At 35.2% G+C, this 15,328-nt stretch overlaps 1 protein-coding gene across 1 annotated transcript in view; it reads left to right on the top strand.

Moving 5' to 3' along the window:
- Positions 1-15,328, top strand: part of LOC149804557 (uncharacterized) — a 32,572-nt gene that overhangs the window by 11,468 nt on the left and 5,776 nt on the right. The window contains exons 7-9 of the mRNA XM_089932817.1: positions 5,768-5,823; positions 6,201-6,338; positions 10,187-10,358. Of these exons, the coding sequence (XP_089788943.1) occupies positions 5,768-5,823; positions 6,201-6,338; positions 10,187-10,358 (366 nt within the window). The remainder of the gene's footprint in view (positions 1-5,767; positions 5,824-6,200; positions 6,339-10,186; positions 10,359-15,328) is intronic.

The raw sequence follows: 15,328 nt of genomic DNA, 5'->3' as shown, positions 1-15,328 counted from the left end.
AAACTGATTCGACGAAAAGCTTTAAGTTCGTGAAACGAAATTTGCAGGAATTGATCAGTAATGATAAACCAATTTAACCGATGTCTCAATAGCTTTGATGTGTTTTTAAAATCGGCTTAGGTAGTTCTTTGACGTTTAGTTCAGAGCTTGAGCATTAAAATCTTCTTGCAACCGTTTGGATGACACCTGCTCTAATGACAATAATACACAAACATCCTATTTCTGAACATAGCTTCAAAATAAGAACTGAAAAATGGCCCATACATTTCTTCAGCACTTGATTATCCTGAACCTAATCCCAGTGTCGTGGAACATATTCAAAGAATTTTTGTAAAATGTATGTTTTAATATTATACACATTAACATACTCTCAAATGCATATTTGAAAGAACGTGTTACACATTAACACATTTACACATTAATATACTGTCAAATACATCGACGCAATACAATGTCTAGTTAAAGCTTACAGTGAATCGTACCATTGGGGCATCAGTTGTTTCATCAACTGTTCAGAACGTCGGAGACCAGACAAGAGAAGTATTAAGCAGGGAGTGGGTCACCATGAAAACACCCTCACTTTTCACAAAGGCAATGTATTCATCTGGGACACAGAATTGTCTCATGTAACGCAACAAGAGTGTGGACATGACCTCCTACCCCTACCTCGCCGCCCCTTGCGTATAAATTGTCAGATATGAAACAAGAAGTGTTGAAAGCATTTTTTACTTGCCTACGTTTCAAGTAATGCCCAGGAAAGAAGGCACTCTTGGTAGCACCAATCTTAAAACAAACGGCAACTCCAGGATTGAAGGATTGCAAGTGATAAAAAAGATACAGCCTTCAGGAAAGGAGATAATGACTTTCTCCAAATGGCGCTCTCAGATCAACACATACTAATTAAGCCTTGATAAAAACAGGAAAAACTGCTGATTAAGATAGGAAATGAACTGGATCTCCAGACACACCGATAAACTAACTTTACACTCCTGGCCAAGACGATAATTCCTAATATATGCCACAGCAAGGACAAGTTAAAAAGAGGCGTCAAAACCTGTCCAAACCTCATAACCAGAAACAACGGTAAGAAATTTTGACTTTTTTTCTTACTAAAAGAAAATTATCCATTGAGATCATTGTGAATGCTTAAAAGTATAGTCAATGTGTTTGCATTGCCACTAAGAGGTGGTGAAATGATTAGTGAGATCCCACTCTCCTTATGGGTATTGGTTATCATTATGTAATAGAAAAAAGACTAGTGTAATTACCCGGAACGAGTAAACAATAAATAGAACATGAGACTAATGGATGGAATAACTGAAACTGACCAGAGATATAGATTAGAAGAACATGAGCCCTCTGTATGGAAAAGATAACAATTTAATCAATTACATAAACAAAATGAACTTGAACCTGATATTTGAATGATGCACTTTCTTTTCTTGATAGAGCTACTAAATGTATGCAAAATTAAATTAGCCGTTCTGTGATAACGTTAAGAAAATATCATCTTATGATTGAGTGACTGATCGAAGTCAAATTGCCCGCATGTCAGCATCATCTGGTGCCTCCAGTCTTTACCAAATCACTGTTTCTGATAGGTATTGTTACTTTCTCGCCTCTCTTTCTCACGCCTGTCTTGGTTGTAGACTGCGATTTTTCCACTGTGCAGTGCAGTATGGAGCAAGTGTTTCCTTCAAAAATAAAAGTATAATACCCAATCTAAATACGTGTCAGGTTTATTTTCTTTTCTTGCGATCACAAATGTTCCAAATGAAACCTTTATGATACACTATTTCTATTATATACAAAACAACTAAATTCAAACTCATTGATATAAAACACGAGTCATATATCATTTAAGAACAAATGCATGCAACCAATTACTTCTGGAATATAGGGAAACTCATGCAAAAATTTAAAATGAATAAATTCAACATATAATTAAAAACATAGCAATGAACATATATTGTATACAATTAAGACTAACCATGTGCATTATACGAGACTCGCTCCTTTCAGTGAAGTCGAATCCTTTCCTTTCGTGTCCCTCACTTTCCAACATACGTCCATAGGACAATATAATGAGAAAAGTACTTGTTCTATTTCTCGGAGCTAAATTTTTGAATGCATCGGAAACCTAGATTGACTATATTCGACAGGGAAATTTCTTAAAGGACCGGATTCCGTCTGGGAATCCACACCCGACTCGTTTGCTTCAGTTAATCAGGGTTACTTTCTTTTCTCGCCAAACGTTTTTACCACTAACATCGAAGTCAGAATAATCATCTCTAATCTGCCTCTTTAAATAACTACTTTGTAAAATATTATTTAGTACCTATTATGAATGGTTTAATTCTTCCTAAAAGTTTCCTGGTTTGTCTTAGGTATCGTCATTTACATCTTTCATAACCTTACACTGACATTTCTGTCCGACCGTTGTCGAATGGACACTAATTAAAATCCAATTCATTCGCGTTCAACAATGTATGGCGAGTCTAACACATACGTCGAACGTAATGGTTACGCGTCATGCTGTACTGGAGAGTCAAAGTTCTCAACACGAGTAACAACAATCTAGGCGTCGATGCCAGAGTAGCTCCAGTCGCATTTATTGTTCAACGAAGTGAACTTATATGTGAACAATAAACTGGTCACAGCACATTGACACTAACATTTACTTCGCTTACCTCGAGGATTTCTTGCCAAAGAGAAATGTACCTAAGCACACGTGTGTGTGCTTCATTGGCATGGAAACCAGACACATTGGAAACCTACAACAGTACAAAGTTGACAGAAGGTAACGATCCTCACAATATTCGATTTAGCAAACACCCAAAATAAATCACACACAAGATGGAAGATGTTTAGAAATGATCGATCCTGTGCACTTGGACATGTGCTTGCGCGACAATACATTTAATGAATGTATGGATCTATGTCCGAAAGTCAATTATAGTAGCACTTAAATTTTTAGCAACTGTCAACTGGTATGAAACTGTCATCGAAGAAGAAAGACTCGAGTGGAAGTCAAAACCATCACTTTGCCTATGAAATCAGACCCAAGATAAAACATCATGTCTAACGAGGTTAACTGCCTGAAAGCTTGTTTATTAGCATCGTCAGCAATGGCCTTCCTCGACAGAACTATTGATTAAACTCCTTTCGAGTTCAACATTTGAACATGTACAGTACGGGACAGAAGGCCACCGAGATGACCAAACATTGTGTGCCAGACCTAACCTTTCCCGGAAGCATTACTTGATATTTATTTTGTCTCTGTTAGAAGCCAAATTACAATTTAGAAACAACAGTACCCACCATATTTCCTAAGACAACTATGAAGGAAGATATGCTTCGTGGGGTTTTGATCCAGACCAAGACAGCGACGAGAGACTTTCCACCCCATAGTTTTCAGGCCAACTATGCAACGTCAGTTTACTGTTGCTCTTGTAAACACAGTGAACGTGATCTAATATGCAGACTTGGTAACACTCAGGAAATCGACAGTTGGAACACTAAGCCATGACACAAGCGAAGATGATGCTTACCATCCAGAGCAGCACTAACATACCGCAAGTGAACAAGAGAAGAAATATTCAGTTAAAATGTCACTATGTCAAAAACAAGAATACCACATAATCTCCTGTTTTGGTCGACACATGGCTGAAAGAGTCCTAACCAGAGATTATTCTTAGGGCTGTCACATCGATCATCCTAGTAAAGTGCAATGAAAGAAATATTTGATACGAAGTCAACAAGAAAAGTATTTAGAAGAACCATGGACACATTCGTCTCAGAAGAGAAAATCTTGAAAGAGGATTATAAAGACTTGAGTGACGATTCCCTACATTCATTGACTTTTTCGGAGACCGAATCCACCGAAACTCTGTCGCAAGCGAGCGGATGTAGTTGTTTATTTTACTTCCAATTTAACTATTTACTTGACAGCTTATTTTAAGAAAATGTCAGGTCTGAACTCATTATATATCACGTGAAAATGAATACCTGGAAGCTTCATTTCCCTCTGAAACAGTTCGTACACCACTACTTGAAATCATAGCTTATGTTTATCAATTGGCGTTTTCTCCTGTCATACAATTCGTTGTCAATTCGACAAGAAAAAAAATATGTTCGGGTATTAATGAAAAACATCTAGAATCCACAATCCATTTAGAAAAGATCAAGAATTGCCTAATAGGTTCAAGTCATGGATCTCTTTCACTGGATATGTTAGAAAAACGAACAATCACATACACTTAGATGTATTTCCCTGCTAATCTAACTCGGCCTGAGAGGTACATTGAATATCGACATGATACTTGATTCAGGTCATCATGCAACGGCCCTTTTAAGAGCTACTCAAATCTCTAAGAAATATATATATCGCTCATATTCCAAAGTGTATGCTTTTATGTGTGTATGTCTTTTTCTCCAACAACAACTAAAACTTAATCCAATCACATCAGACCTGAACAATCTACTGTCCGCTACCTAGTTTTATCCCCTTTTTTTTAAATCACAGGATATTAAGGTCACGTGATATGCTCTACAGCGTTCAAAATTGAGGATGATAACGTTGTCCCTACATTCTGATTGGGTGACATTACCGAAGATGAATCACCTCCAGGACAGAGTGGAAGGAAAAATATGGTTCACGGAGCTCAAGGCATTCATCAACCTTGATTTACATTCTACTCCATTCGCAGCTTAGCGAGTGTATGGTTTTGGTTAGCAGATGAGTGTGTGTTAGTCATTACAACACGTATTGGTTACTAGAGCGACTGGGTGTTATTTAGTAGGTGATTGGGGTTTGGGCAGTTCAAACGGCAGTCCAAACGGCTTACTCTCTATTAGGTGTAATTTTAAGATTACAATTCCCATTAGAGGTCATAGGGACCCAAAGGATATATTTTGAAACTAATTGCCTCACTTTCAAACTCACGTTTGAGGCCATACAGTTGTTGTTGCTACTGGTTTCTTTTTTCTGCACATGATAGGCTATACATCGCGTCCAGTATATTTGATGGATGAAGAACCCTCGAAAACACCTGGGAGAACCACCAACTCACGGGAAGTTACTGACAAACTTTCTAAGATACTCACTTTGATACTCACTTTGACTGAGCTCCTGACACGAATCAACGAATGCGGAAGTGAGATATTAGTGATTTGTAGGCCACCTGGGGTCTCTAGAGGTCATAGAGACATCTTTTCAAACAATGGACATTTTCAACATTACATTTCCCGTTAGAGGCCATAGACACCCATATCCACAAACTATTGCTGACAGTTAAATTCCCGTTAAAGTTCTTAGCTACCCATTTCAAAGCTGGTGTAATGTCAATTCTGGTTTGAGTCATTTTTGACCAATTTGAGGCCATGTCAGCTCACGGTACTACCAATAGATCATTGATATAGACTTCGGATCCTAGTGTTAATTGACTCTCATTAAAGCTGGCCTAGTATTTCAAATGGATATCGCCAAAAATAATGTGCAGTTAAGTTAGCATCTAGCCTAATAGTTTTTGCGATATTTGAAACGTCGTGGTACATGGGCCTTTCGCTCATCGAAGAGAAAACATAATTTTGTCAACTTATTTAGGACAAGACACCTATTTATAACATGCTACAAAACGCGTTCGTTGACAATTTAAACCAAACCTTAAGATGTGGTACTACATAATAATTACACTGTCACTATTTGAAACAAAAACTGTAACTTCTATGTTATGTTCATTTAAAAATAAATACATTCTTGTTGCAGCATCACATCGACTACGACAAACCTCTTCGAGCAATACACGAGTTGAAAAGTCATGGGTAAGTGAGTGAGTGGCTAAACGGTCAAGGTAATGAGACAAAACAAAATCAAACCAAATTATCCAAACGACACTTCTGGTGTAATTTTAAATTTGTGCAGTGCATAGAACCGATAAAGAGTTGTAGGATCGATGGTGGAATACCGTCTTGCCCTTTCAACAAACAACATTGAAATTAATGATATTGAAAATGAATATTTTTCATAGGATTGGCAACGAATACACGCTGTAGATCATTTCATTTCTTATTTACCAGTCATAGCTGCGTGAGGGAAATGTGCGTCCATCATGCTTTCACGATTGAGAAAATCAAACAGCCAATCTATTTATCAAATAAATAAATAAATACATACATCTTCTATGTCTATTGCTCTTTAGGCTCAAAGTGCGGGCTCACTGCGTGTTATGGTCAGTTGATCAATTTAATGCTAAATGGGTGCAAGAGCTGCATGGGAATGACTTAAAACAGGCAGTGACCGAGAGAATAAACGGAGTGGTTCCCAAGGTAAAGGGGCTGTAAGTGTTTATTGTAATATCTTTTTTTAATTCATTTAACATTTTTGCTATTACAATGGTAATGCCTAATGTGAAATAGATCCCTAAACTAATGAAGTTTTTCTTAACATATATCTTTCACGACTGATAGATCACGTATATTTAGTTACAGGTTCAGATGCTCCAAGACATATTATTTATTTTAGACACTGACGTCGGCACTAGGCATAAAAATCAGAATAATTTTGAGAGGCATTCACTGTTTATTGACTGTTTGTCGAAGTCATAAAATAAATGGATCTCTGATTCCTTATGGTTGTCAGTTAAGCGTTAATAGGTCGAAACTAACACTTGCTTTCTGACCTATTTCTTGATATGCATACTTGTTGCATTAATCACCCTCAAGCTGAAATATAGCCATCTGGCTTGTCTGAATGGCTCTGACGTTCTTTATGGTTGCCACAATGTACCATGTACAATCTTAATTCGTAATAACCTCAAAATGTTCTATCCAAGTTTATTGAAAAACTGTCGTATATACAAAGAATTTGCGCAATTATCGTTTTTGGCTAATAAAGATTTACATTACATGTAATTGATATGCCAATGGGTGGCCGGATCTCCCTCATCATCATCTCTCTCTCTCTGTTATTGCAATCCATTCTTAACCGTGAACCAGAGGGAATTCTGGTGTATTTTACACATTTTTCTGCATAAAATTGAGAAGCAGACTTTGACAGAGGTTTCCTATATTTTGTTTGATGTCTTTTGAAAATGTTGTACAATTTTGGAGGAGTTGATATTGGATGAAGTGTGAAACATTGCTACACCGCTAATATAGTAAAAATATAGGTCACACAAGCTATGCTAATGAGATTTCAATGATTATGCTCACGTATATTTTTGTTTGGGCCCTATATGGTTTTGACGGTACATATAAACATTATTGACTGTCTGCCGAGGAAATGGGAGCCAGGAGCCTTTAACAGGGATATAAAGGGGAAGTAACTTGATGATATGTGATATGCAAATGATTTGCTAATGTGCAGGTTTGATTAATATACTAATGAATTAGTAGCACATGCTATACTAATGAGATACTATCGAGTAGATAACATATGTTATATTAGTAATATGCCAGTCAGCATCAACATACCGGTGATAATATTGCGCTAATGAGTAAGTTACATGTCTTATACTCTTATGTTATGTGTTAGACACTTATAAACAGTATCAAAAGAAAAAGTGAAAACTACAAGCTTTGAACAACTTAACAAATAATTCATTTCCCTGTAAAAACACAGTACAAATGAAAAATAAGAACTTACGGTTTTAAGAATCAAATCTAAAAATAATCCAAGAATAATCCACGAATCAAATTTTAGAAGACCTAGTAATGAAAAGTTCTAATGTCTACAGTTCTTTTTTGATCCACAAACAATACTCCGGTGTTTGAATTTCCGAATAAAATTTAAATAAATGTCTTTGTCCAAGAATTCAGTATGAGCACTCAAATATTTCCAGGAAAAAGAATTAATATTTTAGTATCCAAATAATTTGAAGAAAGATTAAAATATAACTCCAACTGGTTACAAACTCACACTTTCCAGTATGAAACCCCAACTCCTTAATTTCTATAGAGACACCGGTATGAAACCTGAATACAGCGCTAGTTCGAAAAACCCAGAATTGCAAAATAGAGGCTGTTTACATATAAAATTATGTACTCCCGGTATGACCTTGATAAAAACCAATCATTGTACTCTGAAAATAAAATAAAAATAAAAGTTGTTTAGTTGTCTCAGTGATTTCTAAATCAATATCGGGAACTAAGGTAAAACTAGAAACAATGTTTCTATTATTAGTTATTTATAAAAAGATTCCGGTCAAACTGAATTTTCTAGAAATTGTCAAATTCTTAGTACATAAAATTACATTACACTGACATGTAATGATATTAAAAATAACTTTTTCAAAAACTTAAGACAATTGAATAAAATGATTAAATCAAATATAAATTAAATCAAATATACATAACAATACACGTGATATGCTTATGAATAACGGTAACGAATGCAATGCTAACCATGTCTAAATAAACAAGCAACATAAACATGATGTAATCTGCTAATGATAGTTAAATGGTAGATGGAGCATTGGTGGAATATCAGTTGTGAACGTGGTCAACATTATTCATCGATATTAACTGAATAAATATATGATCCAATAGTATAATAATATCTTAAAATGAAGTCTGCTAATTATAGTGTTTTCTTGACATCCCGTTTGTTTCTACCGACCTACAACAGATTTTAGAGACAAAAAAGCATCATGGATATTGAAACTAAATGCACATAACACAGTCGTTTCATTCACCATTTTATAATTTCTAGCATGATTGGCACCAGGTGGACCTTAACATTGTCATCTTGTTCGCATTTCAAACCAATGGGAAGCTATCGGTGTAAACAACCATACAGATTGCACGCAGTCCTTTTACGGTTTTAAGAACAGTCCATTTTAAGTAAATACTAATTCGTCTGTATCCAATATTTGCAAAATAATAGTTTTAATATCACTGAAAAAGATTGGAAAAAGTAAAAAGGTACATGTGCTCAAAGGCAAACTAACTCTTAGAGTTACTGACATTAACGGAGACATTTAGAACTTAACAAAGACGGCGAACTACATCACATCTGTTTGTGAATAAAACGAAATAAAATCGCCCACGCAAAATAGCAATCGTGTCACTAAAGAAAATTCCGTTTGGTTTTAACGTCAAGAGGACAGTGTTAGTGACACTCTGGAAATTAATTTGGAAACTATAAACTGATGAATGAAGATACTAAGTTTTGTGCAATTTGTACATCATTGATGCTTCTCATTTTTAAAATCGCTGTTGGGGTGCTAATAATCTGGCGGTTAACCGAATACAATGGTCAAACTACACTCAGTTTTGTCCAAAATATTTTAGACATGAATAGAGCTATGTATAAGTTATATTGTGAGCATTATCTTTGTTCATGATTGAGGATAGAGTTTGTGTACCTGACTTGTTATGGTTGAGGGTTTTGTCTGTCTGATGTTTGCATGTTGTTTACTTAAATTTAATTTCAAGACCTGACCCTGTATAAAACTTGTCCATTTGAAATGATCCACATGCGTGGCATCCTGTTTCATCATATGGCTATCTATATATAACAGAGACTAGGTAAACATTTATTCCTTCCCATTTCATATCGGTATTCATGAATCTATGATTAGAGTTTCTAGTTGTGTTCAGATGTAATTTGAAAGGAATCATTAAACTTATCATTGGAATTACAAAATGCTGATTGGATTTTGTAATAAAACACCATTTCTTAGTTATTGTGAATTTATTTAAAGACATTTCAGATAGTATCAATGTTATACATCAAGACTATTGGTATATCAGCACACTCCAGACTATCGGTGCATCAGCTCGTTCAATATTGGAACTCATTTTATATTTTTGGACTTAAGATAAAAAAAGGATTATTTGCGATTTAATTGGCAATGTTGTATAGTGTCATTTTAATATCAACTTTGTATCCTAAGGAAATAAATATTATTTGTTGATTTTACTAAACTAGTTGATTTCATTTATTATCTGTTAGATAGTCTAAGACAATGGAGTCGCAACAATAACAACTTATAATGTGAAGGAAAATTAGGATGTTATTCTGGCTTTTGTGCATTTGTTTTTGTGGGCTTAATTTTCAAAAGACATGGATCTATTGCCTTTTTCAAAAGAAGGCTAGCTCATCAACTGTCAGGTTTTTAAATAGATAGATAGATAGATAGATAGATAAACTGGTCAACCGGTTGATTCAGTCAGTCATTTTCAGCGTGGAGGCCTGGGATGTAAACAACGAGAACCTCCATGGGTGGTTTTTCCAGCAGCACACCGGGGACTTTGATTACGTCCTTGACATTTACCGGCAGGTTCATCTTGCTGACAACACTATTCCTCTCTTCGCCAATGACTATGACGTAGTGGCGAGCGGTATTATGACAACGGTTGGTAAATGATACAATGTTTTATTGTTAAGTACTGCGCCCCGCTGATCAGTAGTTTACGGTGGCATATTGTTAGTTTGATATGTGGCCCAGGGATACCATTTCGAGTCCGTGCTACTGGCAAACATATATTTATCACAAATATTATAGGTTATTCGGGGTTCTGTGGCTTTTTCCCTTATTTCTATCAAAGTGGCAAATTAGAAATTTTGCTGACGGAGTAACATTGATTTCACTTCTTGACTGAATTATAAAATTAATTTATTTTCACCCATTAAGGTTATAGGCAGATAGTCGTAGGTGCTAAGCTGAAGAGAGAAACAAAAACCCTTTGTCTTGCAACTTCACAATTTTTATTCCTTAATATCGCTTCGAGAATAAATGAGTTATGGAGAACATAAGTACTGAAATTCCAAAACAGAACATTCTAGAGACAAATTGATCTGCATACTACCCACGCTATCATTTTTTTTTAAAGTTCAGAAGCTATATCTATTATTTGGGACTTGTAAGTAAAAAAAATCTTGTAATATCATCACGAGCGTATGATAGGAAAACACCCCAAAATCTAAAGTATGACTAATAACATATTTAATTCTTTCTGTTGGTAAACGATATTTTCAACGTGATAATAATATTTATATGCCTAATATTTGTCCGCCGAGTAATATAGAGCCGTTTAAAGGGCAGAAGTCGCTTGATGGAAAGTGCTTGAAAGCATGTCGAGACACGAAACCTTACTGACAGACGTTAACAGGCTTTAAACATGCAAAGAATAGTATGCGATAATATTACTGACATTTCATAAGCATTCATTATAAAAAGAACTTGCATCGGAAATGAAATTAGAGCTATCAGTCTAAATATTTTTTACTAGATCAAGGTAAGAGCTTAAGTGCATCCAAACCAATGACTCTTTAATACATACATACATACATACATACATACATACATGCATGCATCCATCCATACATACATACATGGCTTTTCTTATTTATATTAATGACCTAATATTCTTACTGGTGTCCTCAAAATATGAATGCAAGTTGGAACCTTAAGCATCCAATATGCTTTACCATCTGATGACACAATGCTGCTCTCCTTATCCTTTAATCGCATTGCTTTCTAACCTCCATGAATATGCATTCAAGTTGAGACTGTGACAAAGTGCAGATAAAAGCAATATTGTCATATTTTAAAAGAAAAGAATTTTGCAAGAAAACACGTCCATGGAGATAAGTAGGTTCCTACAGTTTCATCAACAATGTATGCTTGGGTTACTCTCTCCTAAACACCGTTCTAATACTGCTATAATGAATACTGCTGGTGGAAAAGAAAGAACTGTATTTTATTCCCTTGTTGGAATTGGCATAGGAAAGGGTAACATGAATCCAGCTACAATCTGGTCTAAAATAGTTTTGCCTGTTATGAAGCATGCATGCGAATTGTGGTCAAACTTGGCTCGGTCCAAGATATATGACTTAGAATTCTGTCAAAGAAAAGCCGTAAGACGAATTATAGGTCTGAATCAGCGCTCACCTAAATAGACGACAATAAATAATATTGGATTCTGGTCTGTTGATGGACATGTTCATAACATGAAATTTTGTTTCCTCGATAAAACCTACAGAGTTAATGGTTCATTAACATGGCAAATTCTTGTCAACAGATGAATTCTTGATTTCCTGACACACAATTGTGACAGCATTGATTTTGTTAAAGATACATACTGTGTTCTTGTGAAATACCAGCTTGGAGACTTTTTCTATTTATACTCGAACACCCTATACTCTGCGCCGAAACCTATCTGTAAGAGGATTATTGAAACACCAGTTTACTGTTTCAAAGAAAGATTGTGGAAATCTAAACTGGAATCAAGACCTAACATTTTATATTATGCAAGTGTCCGTACTGATAGTCCCTGGAAGCTTGGAAAATGTTTGCCTGATAAACCTTGGTCTGTTGCAAACATTGCTTATTTATCATTATCTTCAATTTCGTCAGATGATAAGTATAACTACAGTTTGTAAAATATAAGTCACAGACTGCGCCAAGCATATACTTCTTTACTGCCAAACCCTGAAATATGACTACATTATTATCTTTGAACAAATGCATGACGCAATAGACATATTAGACTCACATGGCTTTTTGTCAATACACTGACACCCTACTCCACATCCTTTTGGGTAAAAGAGGGTGGAAAACTTTATGGATGACCTACACACTCGCTGTGGCATTAGCAGTTCCAGGCAAATATGTGTCAATGGTTGGGACTATATTGTTTCTCATGATCTTGTATTATATATAATCCTTGTTTTTATTAACCTGATGTAATCTTTGCTGGAGAGATAATAAAGGCAGTCAGTCCGACATAGGTGCACGCACGCTCACGTGCATACAAACATTTGTACATGCAATCATTTGTCATGTAGAAAGAAATACACATATTGTTACACTTGTATAAGCTTTCCATTTCCTTTTCTTTAATATTTGAAAGTTAATATTAATCACAACACAATATATATGTACTGATATTCGTTTCATCAATGTCATCACCAAGCAAATGTTTAAAGAAGACCAGTTCCATGTTCAGCCAAATGCTAGTTAGCTCTGACTACATATGCGTATGCTTGTAGGTATTGAGATACTTCATTCTGACAATAAGGTAGCCGACACCGGACTTCTCTTTTTATTTTTATCACTTCTCTGTTGAGTTCATGATCTTGTAGTATCCTGAATTTGATTATTCTGATATAATCTCTGTTGAAAAGGAAATAAAGTCAGTCATACATACATACATACATACATACGTACGTCCATACATACTTGGTTTTATTTTCGGCTTAATAGAAAATACGTATCTATAGACTCAAACTATCGGTAATGAAAATGTTACCGATATTTCGTAAAATTTAAATTAAGCCAGTTATTACTGTTTGACAGTTTATTTAGCTTGTATGTACTACTTGTTACGCTTCCATTAGTTCAAAAGGATTGTATGCATGCACCTTTTTACCGACACTGTAGTATAGAAGTATAGAAAGAAGATGCAAAAAGTGCAGCTTCTATCTGTTTCAATTGTTATTTTTATTTTCATTTTGAATGAAGAACGAGCCACATGTACAGCTGAACGTTTGTCTTGTTTATAACGAAGCCTAATCTATACACCAGTTCAATGTGTCAGTGAAGAATGAAAATTCTTGTTTATAACTTAAGTCTAATTTATACACCTGTACAGAGTGTCAGTGGAGAAGGAAAAAGATTTTCAAGAATTATATAAGCTGCTTGTTTTCGAATGTAATTGCATATTTAACAGTTTATCCAGATGATGTCTGAATAATTTCCCTACATAATTGGACAAGAATTTGGCAATGGTTTAACAGCAATTAGAAAACGGTACTTTGATGTCATGAAGGAAATATTTCTTGACTTTTGCGAGAAAAGTGATGTTAGAAGTAAGCAATCTATAATCATTTACAAAATATATGACAGAAAACAATCTTTATGAATGGCAAATGCATTTCCATTAAATTGTCTTCTAAAGATTTAGATAAGATGTTCTGATCCATGTAAATTAATGTGTATGCCGTGTTGTTAGCACGCACTTATTGATCCATGTAAATTAATGTGTATGCCGTACTTGTTAGCACGCAAATGTTGATCCATGTAAATTAATGTGTATGCCATGTTGTTAGCACGCAAATGTTGATCCATATAAATTAATGTGTATGCCGTAGTTGTTAGTACGCAAATGTTTATCCATGTAAATTAATGTGTAGGCCGTAGTTGTTAGCACGCAAATGTTGGTCCATGTAAATTAATGTGTATGCCATGTTGTTAGCACGCAAATGTTGATCCATGTAAATTAATGTGCAAGCCGTAGTTGTTAGCACGCAAATGTTGATCCATGTAAATTAATGTGTATGCCGTGTTGTTAGCACGCAAATGTTGATCCATGTAAATTAATGTGTATGCCGTAGTTGTTCGCACGCACTTGTTGATCCATGTAAATTAATGTGTATGCCGTAGTTGTTAGCACGCAAATGTTGATCCATGCAAATTAATGTGTATGCCGTAGTTGTTCGCACGCACTTGTTGATCCATGTAAATAAATGTGTATGATTTAGTTCTTAGCACGCACTTGTTGTTGAATGTAAACAAATGTGTATGCTGTAGATCTTAACACGCACATGTTCATGAAAGTAAATAAATGTCTATGCTGTAGTTCGTAGCACGCACTTGTTGGTAGATGTAAATAAATGTGTTTGCTGTACTTCTTAGTACGCACTTGTTGTTGAATGTAAATACATGTGTATGCTCTAGTTCTTAACACGCAATTGTGGATCAATATAAATGTGTATGCTGTAGTTCTTATCACGCACTTGTTGGTGAAGGTAAATAAATGTATATGCTGTAGTTCTTAGCACACACACTTGTTGTTGAATGTAAACAAATGTGTATGCTGTAGTTCTTAGTACGCACTTGTTAATCCATGTAAATAAATGTCTATGCTGTAGTTCGAAGCACGCACTAGTTGAATGTAAATGTGTATGCTGTAGTTCTTAGCACGCATTTGGTGTAGAATGTAAATAAATGTGTATGCTGTAGTTATTAGCACGCACTTGTTGTTGAATGTAAACAAATGTGTATGCTGTAGTTCTTAGCAAGGCACTTCTTAATCCATGTAAATAAATGTCTATGCTGTAGTTCGTAGCACGCACTTGTTGTTGAATGTAAATACATGTGTATGCTGTAGTTCTTAGCACGCACTTGTTGTTGAATGGAAATACATGTATGCTGTAGTTCTTAGCACGCACTTGTTGAATGTAAACAAATTTGTATGATGTAGTTCTTAGCACGCACTTCTTAATCCACGTAAATAAATGTATATGCTGTAGTTCGTAGCACGCATTTTTTTCTTGAATGTAAATAAATGTGTATGCTGTAGTTCTTGGCACGCACTTGTT

This window comes from Sinohyriopsis cumingii, chromosome 2 (genome assembly GCF_028554795.1).
Source record: "Sinohyriopsis cumingii isolate HCF-2022 chromosome 2, ASM2855479v2, whole genome shotgun sequence".
NCBI classification, from domain to species: domain Eukaryota; kingdom Metazoa; phylum Mollusca; class Bivalvia; order Unionida; family Unionidae; genus Sinohyriopsis; species Sinohyriopsis cumingii.
The sequence above is the reverse complement of the archived record's forward strand: the minus strand, read 5'-3'. Positions and strand labels throughout refer to the sequence as shown.